The 11,872-nt window shown below is 28.9% G+C and overlaps 2 protein-coding genes across 3 annotated transcripts; one reads left to right on the top strand and one right to left on the bottom strand.

Annotated features, from left to right (window-relative positions):
* Nucleotides 1-321: 321 nt before the first annotated feature.
* On the top strand, nt 322-10,291 carry LOC127070369 (transcription initiation factor TFIID subunit 3). 2 transcript variants are annotated; one of them, XM_051008224.1, is made up of 10 exons: nt 322-686; nt 907-1,080; nt 1,210-1,452; nt 1,569-2,734; nt 2,821-3,219; nt 3,558-3,737; nt 3,849-3,949; nt 4,033-4,369; nt 7,241-7,341; nt 7,430-10,291. In XM_051008224.1, the coding sequence occupies exons 2-10, from the start codon at nt 915-917 to the stop codon at nt 7,563-7,565; spliced, it is 2,829 nt and encodes a 942-aa protein (XP_050864181.1). In that variant the 5' UTR covers nt 322-686; nt 907-914; the 3' UTR covers nt 7,566-10,291. The 2 variants fall into 2 exon arrangements, with proteins under 2 accessions (XP_050864181.1, XP_050864180.1); XM_051008223.1 differs by having other exon boundaries at nt 325-686; nt 2,821-3,387.
* LOC127070377 (CCR4-NOT transcription complex subunit 11) lies at nt 8,749-11,834 on the bottom strand. The gene has a single exon (XM_051008239.1). It carries the CDS (start codon nt 11,496-11,498, stop codon nt 10,131-10,133), a length of 1,368 nt encoding a protein of 455 aa, XP_050864196.1. The 5' UTR covers nt 11,499-11,834; the 3' UTR covers nt 8,749-10,130.
* Nucleotides 11,835-11,872: the final 38 nt, after the last annotated feature.

Raw genomic sequence — 11,872 nt, forward strand, 5'->3', positions numbered from 1 at the left:
TATTAACCCAATGAAGAAATTTAGGTTAAATGTTTTACGAAAAGCTGACTTTTTACGATACATTAATTTTTCATTTTTTTTATATATATATATATTTAGAAAACAATGGTAAATAATGTTATTTGATTACCTTGGTTTTTCTTTCTTTCTTTCTTTCTTTTTTTTTTGCAATCAAAGATGGTTGCCTACGAAGGCGGGAGTTGTTTTTTTCTGGACCAATAGAAACGCAGAGAAATTCAAGCGATAGTCAAGATTGAAGTTTTTTTTTCAAATCCAAACGATATTTCTTTATAATGTAATAACTGATAAGAAAAGAATGTTAACGTTAAATAATATGATAGATTTATTGTCGAAAGATGAAATTCTTTCAACGTTTAATCGTGCAACAACTTTGATATCACATAGATTGAGTCTGACGTTTTCCTGCGATCAGTGGTCCCGTTTCACGCGTCGTGGAATGTCTTGAGCATGGACAAGAAAGAAGGGGGAAAAAAATGGCGAGGACGCCTCGCAGTCTGTACTGTTTGTGGTGTTACAATTTTGACAAATATTGTGTGTTTTACGAGAAAATGAATTATTTCATTTAATTTTTTGATTGCGATTAAGATACTACGTTAGAAATGTGATATTTGAAGCTATATTTACAACAACGAAAGAAACTTCACGCATTTTTCTATCGAATAAGGGTAGGCTCTTTATTTCGTACTTTCGTCTTGACTTCGTATAATTTATATAGAATCATCCACTATGAAAATCTAATTTAGCGTATTTCTATCTTCGATTTCTATACGCTTTACAGTCGTTCCACACAAATTTTATCTCGCAATATTTAACGATATCATTAATTTCATCTTGTTTGTTGTTAAATAGATGTGTAATCAAGATATTATTTTTTTTTATTTCCAGCTGTGAAAATGTCTGCTGATTACAGTAGATCTGTTTTAAGGATGGTTGTTGCCCAAATCTGCCAAACTATCGGATGGCATTCAATTAATTCGACGCCATTAGAATTTATGGTAGATCTTATGGAAGAATATATTTTACGTATATCAAAATTTACACATCAATATGCAGAAGTTTGTAAGTAATTTTAATAGAATAAGTTTGTACGGAATTATAATTATAATTTTCATATCAGTTATATGTAAACGTATATGTTATTGACATATGAATTAGTCGATATAGTTCTTCAAATTCTTATATTTTCAGTGGGAAGAATAGAACCTAATCTTGATGATTTAGGGTTAGCTTTTAAACATATGAATATTGATATACAAGAGTTAGCAGAATATGTAAAGAATGTAGATTCAGTTCCATGTACTATTGCTGTACCAAAATTTCCTGTGAAACGTGAGAATCACTTAAATTTCCTAAAGCCAGGTAGTCGTGAAGTAGTTACTAGACCTGTACATATTCACGAACATTTACCAGCTATGTATCCAGATACGGAAGGTAATTACAATTCCTTCAATTTACCTTGAACTATTATATTTTATCACAAAAATATGTTTTCTCTGAATCATTGATAACAAAACAGACTTGTTTTGAATAAGATATTCTAATTGCAGAAGAGTACATAACAGATAAACCTGAAAGTTTAACAAATGGCGTACAAGATGTAGCTTCTTCAAACGGAACATCAACACCCAGTTCAGTTGATGTCTCTCCTCATAGGATGTCTCCTCAAGTAGTTTTTAAACGTCCAGGAGATCCTGTTTCCTTTGAAAGTCCTATAGTAAAACGTGCAAAGGTATTAGAAGAAGGTAGACCGTTACGTGAGATACACAGCGTAATGATGACTACATCTGGTTTTTTATCTCCTGCTCGGGAAGGAAAACTTCCAGAAGCAAGAACACCGCATCAAACATGTGCAGATTCCCCTCAACCAAGTTCTTATCCTATGGTACCACCTGAGCTGAAATGTGATAAAAAACCAAAGAAGATTATAAAGAAAATACCGGAGGACCGTAAACTTGATAAAGAAAATAAAAAGAAAAACAAAGCTAAAGAATTATTTAAACCAGATAAAATTGATGACAGTAAAATAAAAAAATTAGCTGGTATGAAAGAGTTAGCTAAATTAAAGCCATTAAAGCCAGGTGGTGGTAAATCGCAAACTAACTTAGCAGGACCATCCAGTAGACCATCAACTCCAAAACTAATACCATCAAAATCTACAGGTAGTCCAAAATTACCTAAAACAATTCAACTTAAAGCAAAACCAGAAAAAGTAATAGATTTGACAAGTAGTCCACCACTACCTGAAAGAAAAGAAGATAATATCGATAAGCTACCGTCAGAACCTGATAAACAAAAATTAAATATCTTCAAGAAAATATCTAAACCTAGAGAGGATAAAGAGAAAGAAACCTTTGAACAACACAAACACAAAGAGCTTGATTCGCGAGAAAGTTCTCCGGGTTTAATTATTGATGAAAACCTTGAAAAACATACTCATAAAAATGACACTGAGGTAAAGAGGGAAGAGAAAAAAACACCACATACGCCAGACGTTCATGTTCATCCAGATGGTGACTTGATTGATATACAGAGTCCATCCTCGGATGTCTATATGTTTGATGATATGTCACCTCCTGGAACTCCTAGTACACCTAAAACTCCAGAGCTTAATGTTCCTACTCCTATTGATCAGAAAAAGAAAAAGAAGGAGAAGAGTAACAAAAAGAAAGAGTCCAAAATAAGAAGTCCAAAACGTTGTGTAAGTCCGAAAAAGGTAAGATTTTATTTTATGTGCATATATTATTTTTATATATTTGCAAGAAGATTCAAGACATTATAGATGCCATTATCATATTTCAGACAAAGCTTTCCAATGATGCTGTGGAAGTAGACGTAATGGATAGGCCCAAAACTCCACAAGCACCTGAACCTCCAGTGCATAGAGAACCAAATCTTCCACCAACATTACCATTTCCATTCTTTCCAACATTTCCAACTGCTCCTGGTCTAATACCTCATCCAATTACTCACCCAATATTTCCAAGGTTTCCGTTACCTCTAGGAAGAGGTGGACCTGGTCCACATCCAGCAATGCCGAATTTACCTTTACCACCTCGTTTTCTTAATCCAACTATAAAACCAGAAGATTTTGCATTATCAAAAATGAAATCTGTGGAATGTGAAAAATCACCTAGGGAAATAATACCTCCTCTAATGAAATATGACGTGATAGAAAAGGAAAAAGCAGATAAAATTAAGGTGGTTAAACAAGACAAAGAGATAATTTCACATACTCCTGGAAATATAATTGCACCGCCCATTGTTTCTGCACCTGCTGCACCAATTATACCTATTGCACCCGTACCTGTTGTGCCATTATTACCTTCAAAAAAATCTAAAGTTGATAAAGCTGATAAGGTTGATAAGGTAACATTAATATTGATGTGTATTGAAAAAATATAGAAATTATAGAATCTATTATGAAGTAAATTTTAATGAAATATTTTTTCTAAGTAATATAAATTTTTAATTACGTTATTTAAAAAACAATTTTTTTTTATGGTGTATACATATCATTACAAATATTATATTTACAGAAATCAAAAGAGCATAAAAAAGAAAAGAAAGATAAATTAAAGAAAAAGAAAGATAAAAAAGAAAAACATAAAGAAAAGGGAGAGAAGGTAAAAGAGAAAAAAGACAAAGCTGATAAAAAGGAAAAAATAGAAAAAATAAAAGAAAAGAAAGAGAAGAAGGAGAAACGAAAAGAGAAGGAAGTAAGAAAAATACGTTTGGTATCATTAATTTTTTTTTTCTTTCCGAGTATTATACATTAGCATAAATTATTAATTATCCCGTTATAACGTAAGTTTTATTATTCTACACAGAAAGAAGATAAAAATGCAGAAGCTGTACCAAAAATTACGTTGAAGATAGGACCTGCATCTCCAAGACCACCTACACCAGACAATACATTAATGAAGAAAATGTAAGTTAAAATAATATTGAAGAACTTATGTTTATATATATAGTTATAACAATGCATCTAATATATTTTAATTATTTCTATAGAACAATTAAGCCGTTGTTGAAAAAACCAGATGAAGATACAAAAAGAGAACCTAGTCCAGAATTGGCCAAAATATCAGCATTGGTAACACGGCCGCCGAAGCAAAAGTCAGCAAGTAAGAAAATAGAGGAGGGAACATTAGATGGCAGCCCTGCTCTTCCTGATTCTTCTTTCTCTCTCAATTTTGCTACTGTGCCACTTGCAACAGTTCCTCGAGCAAAAAAATCTCTGTTTAAAAACCTACCCCAAAGAGATCCAACACCTCCACCACACTTTGATCCATCTCCTAAGCTCCCAAGTCCTCTACTTACGCAACAGCAACCACCACCATTTTACTATGTAAGTACATTTATTATGATATTTAAATATCAGTAAAAAAATACTGTATTTAGTACTAAAGACATGATAAGAGTTTCTTTAATAATTGAACATAAGAAATAAATTCTCTCTAAATTATGATAAATTTGTAATGAGTATACTTTTTATTTGTGCAAATATTTTTTTAAACATTTCATTCAATATTACATAACAGTTTTTTTTTTCTTCCATATATAATGGTATAATTTCATATTAATATTTTGACTAGTAGTTTAATCAATATACATTGACTGAGTTTTTTTTTTTTTTTTTTTTTTTTTTTTTTTTTTTTTTTTAAATTATTAAATTCATAAAAAAATTATTCTATGTCTCTGTACTAAATTAAATAATTCAAAATAATTTTATTTACATGAAAAGATTAACCCAACTCATCAGTATTATCTCAGTCTTTACTTGCCTTATAAATTCCAATTTCCTATTTCCTGTTACCCTTTTTCTCTTTCTCTTTTTGTCTCTATGCATTTATGACTTGTGGTGAAGGTATAATTTCTCATTTGGTCATGCTTTTGTCACACTATGACATTGTTAAAAATATGAACGTAGAATATTATAGTTTTTTCTATAGATTCTCATTATTTCGTTTCTTATATTTCGTATGTATGTTGCTATTTTATGTAATTTCTTTTGAAGGTAGAAAAAAAGAAAAGAAAAAAATATTTTTCTAAATTTTCTTTAAAGATTAAAAATTTTTCTACTTCTGTTTCTTTTTTCTTGTCTTCTTCTTTCTATAGTACAAAAAAATAGCATATTTGTATTTCACAATTACTATTATTTTTTGTAAATTTAATGTTAATGTCTTGTGTATAATTGATTGCTACATTATTCATCTTAACTCACTTCCATTTCACAAAATTAACTATTTCTTAACAGAATAGACAGAATCTTAGGTAATAAGTTTAAACATTCACCTAATGGAAAGTATACAAACTATTTTGAAACATTATTCAACATTCAATATCCTCATCAATAACTCATCATACATTTCATTGTACTTGTAATTTTATAGTGAATATTTGCGATCTATACTTGTCTCTTCTTCTTCTATCGGTCACAAAAAAAAATATATAATACAATAATATAAAAAATATCTACAGTTCCTTCGTCTTTATCGTAAAAATTTCTATCGCGTTTATATCATATTTTCAATCGCAAGTATGTAAGTTACTTGTTACTTGGACTAAACTAATTTTTTTTCATTTAAATAGGATTTATAGTTGTATTACACAAAAGTGTGCATGTATATACCTATGTGTATGTATATGCATATATATATATATATAGTATACACACATTTTTATAATAATTTAAATTTTTCTTATTTATAGTAATGCACTTTTATAGCCAATTATAGAGGGGTGTAATTTATTTATATTTTACTCTAGCACTTTACATATTTGTTCATACCTTTTATTCTAGCTATGGATGGTATGAGTATGTCTTTCAAGTTTCTAACTTAGTTTGATCATTAATTTCTGCAAATCACACTGAATGCTTTCACACAATACTTTATATATGGTATAGTATCTTGTAATACAATGTGCATGATTTTCATAACTCTCTCTTTCTTTACTGAAGAAAGGGCTGCCTTAATGCATATAAATAATTTGTATTAGAAAAATGAGAACAAGTTGAAAAGCTTAAAGCTCATAATTTATTATTTCACATTTTATTTAAAAAAAATTATACAATATGTACTGCATATTTCAATAAATTACAATACATTACAAAGATTCATAACATATAACGACAACAAATTTACAAGTAAAAACAAAATTTAATAGGATTGCTAAGAAAAAATTTATATTTTTTTGAATATGATAAAAATATGGATATAGCTTTAACAAGATTTTTAATTAAATACATACCAGTTGTTGCATGCAGCTTGCACGATATAATGAAAACTAGCATGAAAGACAGTTAGGAATGTAACCAACAGTTTTAACAACACAGAGGTGAAAGCAGATGCAGTTTCTAAAAAGGATGATGCTAAAGAAGACAAAGAAAATGGCAGTCTCTTGTTGGCTACAATAGCAACCACGACAGTGGTGAGTACATTCACTCCCATTTTAAAGCAGCTCTTGCAATGTTTGTTATGCACTAGAAGTATGATGTGCTCGATCATTTTATATAAATAATATATCATACATTATTATACACTTATTAAAATAAGACAAGGAACACATATAATGTAATAAAAATATTATCATAAAAGATATATTTATAGGTCATAAAAATAATAAAATTTTTCAAAGAATTTTGTAGGAAGAAAAAAAAAGTACATTTATATAAAAGAAATGAATATTCATTGATAATATAACTACTTTCTACTCTTTTATAATTATGACAAATGTACAAAACTTACTTGAAGTTAGTAAAGACCTAACTGTAAAGTAATTATATTATCTCTGATTTCTCATTCCATAATTATTAATAATGGAAAAGAAGAGACAAGTGAAAATCAGATTATGTATCATATATCATTTCATCCTTCATTTAAAACAAACTTTATCACATTTAACGTTATCACATTTCAAGCATTTGAACTAACAAACCTAGAAATACTTCAAAAGAACTAATGTTCATAAAAATTCCTTATAGAACTACTGTTCTATTAAAACAGTCAATTATTTATAAAATGGAATAATAAATAATACACAAAAAACACAACACAAATTCCACTCTATAAAAGAATGAATATAAAGATGTTTAATTCGTTATAAATATTTGTATTCTTTTTACATTCAAAATTTTAAATTTGCATCTCCAAGAGATGGGTTGGGTTATCTTATGTTTATTTCAAGTTTTGTTACTGTCATGCAATGAGTTTTACAGGATCAAGGAGGTCGTCAAGTATGGATATGTCCTGCATGTAAACAGCAGGATGATGGATCACCCATGATCGGTTGCGATGACTGTGATGCATGGTACCATTGGTAAGTAATTGTATATACGTATTGCTTGTGTCTAACGTAAATTCACTTTTTATTTTATTCACTTTTTATTGTTTACATTTAATTGTAGGGTATGCGTGGGTCTACAAGTGGAACCAGCTGCAAATGAAAATTGGTATTGTAGATCTTGCATTACCAAAAAACAGGAACTTTATCATGATAAGAAAAAGAAGAAAAGGAAGAAAAAAGTGAAGACAGCAGCCTAGTACAAGCTAACCGGATCTTCTATGAGGTCCGGTATGACAGTCGCAACTAGTACCAAAGTTAAATTGAAGGAGAACAAAATGAAAGGCTTAAAAAATAAAAAAGTGTCTAAAACAGATGTAAAAATGCAAATGAAGTCTCTAAAAGGTAAACCTATTACAGCTAAAGGAAAAGGCACAAAAAATTTAATTAAAACGAAAACTGTTAAAAAAAAAAATAAGAAAACAAAAGATGATGCAATCCAATTACATTGAAAATAATGAAACTGATCTTTTTCCAAAATATTGAATACGAATATATTTATTATATAAATTTAATATTTTCCTTACAAATTTCATTTTCGTAACTTTATAGGTACTTGCCTTTTCTTACAGCGGATTTATTTTACAGCAAAGAAATTGGAATTGAATCATCAAATTAGTATAATATAGAATAGTTTATGCACGAACTAATAGTTGTTTTAAAATACCTAAATATTTGTTTAAATTCTATAAAATTGCAATAATTATTTAGCATGTAACATATTTTATATTTTATGTATCTAACATGTTTACCTAATAGGAAAGAAATCTTTGCAAAATAATGTATTAGATACTGTTACTTCTTATTTATACGGATTATGTTAATGTATTGTACAAGAGAAGAGCGTGCAAAGATATATATGAAAATAAAACGAAAAACGTAGAGAACTTATTTTATATTAGCTTTTTGTTATAATCTACATGCAAGCAAATATATTTCAAAATGCATCAAATATTTTGTACAAAGTTTGAAGGAGTCTCATAAATACCACGATTGTTTATATAGACACTTACAAGAAATGGGATTATATTCCATTTCAGACTGGTTAAATAATATAGGATGTAACATAAAATTTGAACATGTGTAAAATAAAAGCCGAAGCGCGCGTAGAAAAACTTGTTAAATAAATAGAATGAACCAGTGATATAAATGCTGGTCAAAAAAGTTATAGGGATCATAATATGTGAAATGTTTAAATATACTATAATCTATGAGAGATAATGAAAGATAACACATGAAGCAAGTTATGAAATTGTTCGATATATAGTAATATTACATATATGAACATTTCACATATTTTGAAAAGAAATTGATATCACTACTGATGAGGTATTTAAATGAATATCCTAAAGTTACTGAGAGAGTTCATACAAAACAAGATAATATATGTTGGTATTTATTTGTAATTTTATATGACTGAGAAGATAAATAACAAAGATATCTAACTCCTTTTACTTGATTACATTACAATGATGGCATACAACCTTCGTCAAATCCATTAATTTATAAAAAAAAGAAGCATTGCATTTCATATGTAATGCTATTTTACTCAGTCAACTTTTATAATACTAGATCTAATAAGAAGAAATAATAGGATATTAATAAAAGGGAGATAATTATGCTAATATGTATATATGCAAATAAATAAGATTTACAAAAATGAGCTCAATGCAAAATGTAATTATCTCTGTAACATTTATTTATTGCTTATATTCATTTCTTTTTGTATGTAGGAAATAATGTGTAATGTATACTATATGCATTTTTAGCAAAATAATCTGATCATATATAAGTTTGTGATAATTATTTATCTATATACACAGCAAATATTGTATCTTATATATGAAAATTGAACTTATATTGAATTAATTTCCTTTTTTTCTTTTTCTTTTTTTTTGGGGCAAAAAATTCGAAGACTTGTGTGAATTAATATTATCTTTGGTGAAACATAAAAATACCTTTAATCGTACTTTTCATGGTTCAAGCTTTAAAAAACATAGTAAGCGTTTTTCTGAAATTTACATTATCATAAGTATGTACATCCTTTGTAAAATCATAAATTTCTGTGTGTTCAAAATATCATTGTACATTTATGTATTAAATTGTGTAAAACAACAATTTATAATATACAATCGATTTAAATTGTTACTGCAAAACACACAAGTAATATAAAGACATTTATTTTGTAATATACAACTGAGATGTGTAATAGTTCAAGTTAAAAATATTCTAAATATACAAACAGTAACATAATTACTACTTGTCTAAGAAGAGTGTACACCTTGTTCATTGAACATTGTTACATAATGGCACATATGTATTTTGTACATTATTCATTTTTGAAAATGACAGAATAATATAAAATAAACATCTTAATGATGGGCTGCCAATATAAAACAGGTATTCCTTCCTTGTTTTAATATGTAAAAATAATTGTACAATAGCAATCAGCTGTATTTGCTCATTTTCTGTGATTAAATAAAAATAATTTCTTTAAATATAGAATTTAATCACAATATAATAAGGTATCTAAATAAATACAATGTGTCATTGCTGGAAGAAATATAATAAATAATTATATAGATTTGTGCATTAATAATATACAGGATCTCTCTCTAGCATAGATTTGAAAATTCTATGAGTATGTTATTCTAAAACATATCTCAGAAACATGATTTTTATATTTATTTAATACAATAAAAATGAGAAGAAAAAAATCAGATTGTTGACTAAAGAAACAAATATGTTAACAGAAGAGTATTGTCTTAACACATATCTATTTTGCTCTTTGTAGGGGGTGCATTTAATCCACCTATGTCACCCGATTCAAGTTGTTTCAAAAGACGAAATAATGCTGCTGCTTCTCTAATACGACTAAATTCAATACAAAATGCTTGTACCTCAATAAATAACTCTTGAACATTAATGATTTTATTCCTAATCAAAGACTGGAGAAATACACAAACTAAACGTACAAGACGATTCTGCATATAACGATCCTTTATAGTTTCACAAGTAGATATACAATTGCTAATATATAAATGAACAAATTCGGTCGGCAAGTCCACGGTGGTAGTCAACCTATTTACAACTTCCATCGAATGAAGGGACATTTCCATGTTTACCAAAACACTAAAATATTCTGTTATTTGGCTAGATTGCATAAGTTTCAATAAAACTTCGATAGCAATTAATGGATTATTTTCTACTAAATCTGGCAGTTTTCCAGGTGTAAGACCTATATGATAAACAAGTTTTGGATCCCTATCCAATTCATTAACTAAATGCTGTTGTTGTTGAAGCGTCAAAACACTTTTAAAAGCTTTGCCCATTAGTCTGCGTGCTTCAGCTCCAGCACAATTGGAAACACACATACTGTTATCGTATTCCACAGTAAATTCAGATGGATCTGTGACATTAAACCATGCCAATTCGTTGATAGAATGATATAGAGGTGGCGCCAATCTTAAAAATTCAGGACTATAACTTTGAGCACATAATGGTGGGTCACCGACAATAAGATTTTCTGCGACGTTTCTCAATATCTTTTTATCGGATCCTGTTATTTTAGAATGATCCATATCTGGTAATATAATTGGATTGCCACATTTACTTATGGAAGGAAGTTCAGAATGATATTCGGCAAGTTGTAACTGTAAATTGGTTAAATCCAAAGGCGGTGTTGATGCAAAATAGAGATCATCCACGATTAATTGGCGCGGTGTTTTTTTCATTACTTCCTTTTGATTATATCCTAACAAATTAATAAGTAAGTTTTTCTCACATTCGGAAAGTACTGGAATATGTCCTGAGAAGTTGGTTATCGAAACACCATTAGTTGTATCTTCTTGTGGTTTGAGCACTTGAACGAAAACTGTTGCAAAAGGTGTAGAAGCTAATGGCTCTCCTCTGTACAGATCAAACAACATCGTTAAGGCCATTATTCGTTGACCATGTTTTGGTAACAAATCAATATGTTGCAGTAACAGAAGTAACGTCATTCCAACTTTAAAGCGATCTTCCTTGGAGAATACTTGATGAAGCTGATTGCAAAGATTTTCCAAGCTAGTGTCCATATTTTCTTCATCAAGAATATCTAATAGTTTGGTTAGGTCCTTTGGTGCCAGTGTCATCGTGAACGTTTTTACACGGTAATTACAAACGGAATAATGATCAATTTTTTTTAATGATATACATTTGACCAGTTATGTCATAATGCAAATAGTATCTTAAAAAATCTTGAATATACATTTAATTATTTATATTTAAATTTTCGTATAACTTAAAAAAATAAACTTGATCTCTCCATCTTTAAAACGCACCTTTCCGATTAAACTTCGAACACAGATGTTTTCATGGAAATAGCTTTGTGAATTTCTCCTCTAATCGGATGCAACAAATTTAAAACAACGACGCCCTTGTCAATCCTACGTGAAAAGGCGGACAAAAATCAAAGTGAAATAGAAAAATATCATTCCTCACGATTGTTTTTAACATGATTTTTATC

This window comes from Vespula vulgaris, chromosome 18 (assembly GCF_905475345.1).
Source record: "Vespula vulgaris chromosome 18, iyVesVulg1.1, whole genome shotgun sequence".
NCBI lineage: Eukaryota > Metazoa > Arthropoda > Insecta > Hymenoptera > Vespidae > Vespula > Vespula vulgaris.

Excerpts from the sequence above, each read along its gene's own strand:
- LOC127070369 (XM_051008223.1), top strand. The coding sequence starts at position 915 with ATGTCTGCTGATTACAGTAGATCTGTTTTAAGGATGGTTGTTGCCCAA. Across the intron at positions 1,453-1,568 it reads TATGTATCCAGATACGGAAG|AAGAGTACATAACAGATAAA; the intron begins GTAATTACAATT and ends TTCTAATTGCAG. Across the intron at positions 2,735-2,820 it reads GTTGTGTAAGTCCGAAAAAG|ACAAAGCTTTCCAATGATGC; the intron begins GTAAGATTTTAT and ends ATCATATTTCAG.
- LOC127070377 (XM_051008239.1), bottom strand. The coding sequence starts at position 11,498 with ATGACACTGGCACCAAAGGACCTAACCAAACTATTAGATATTCTTGAT.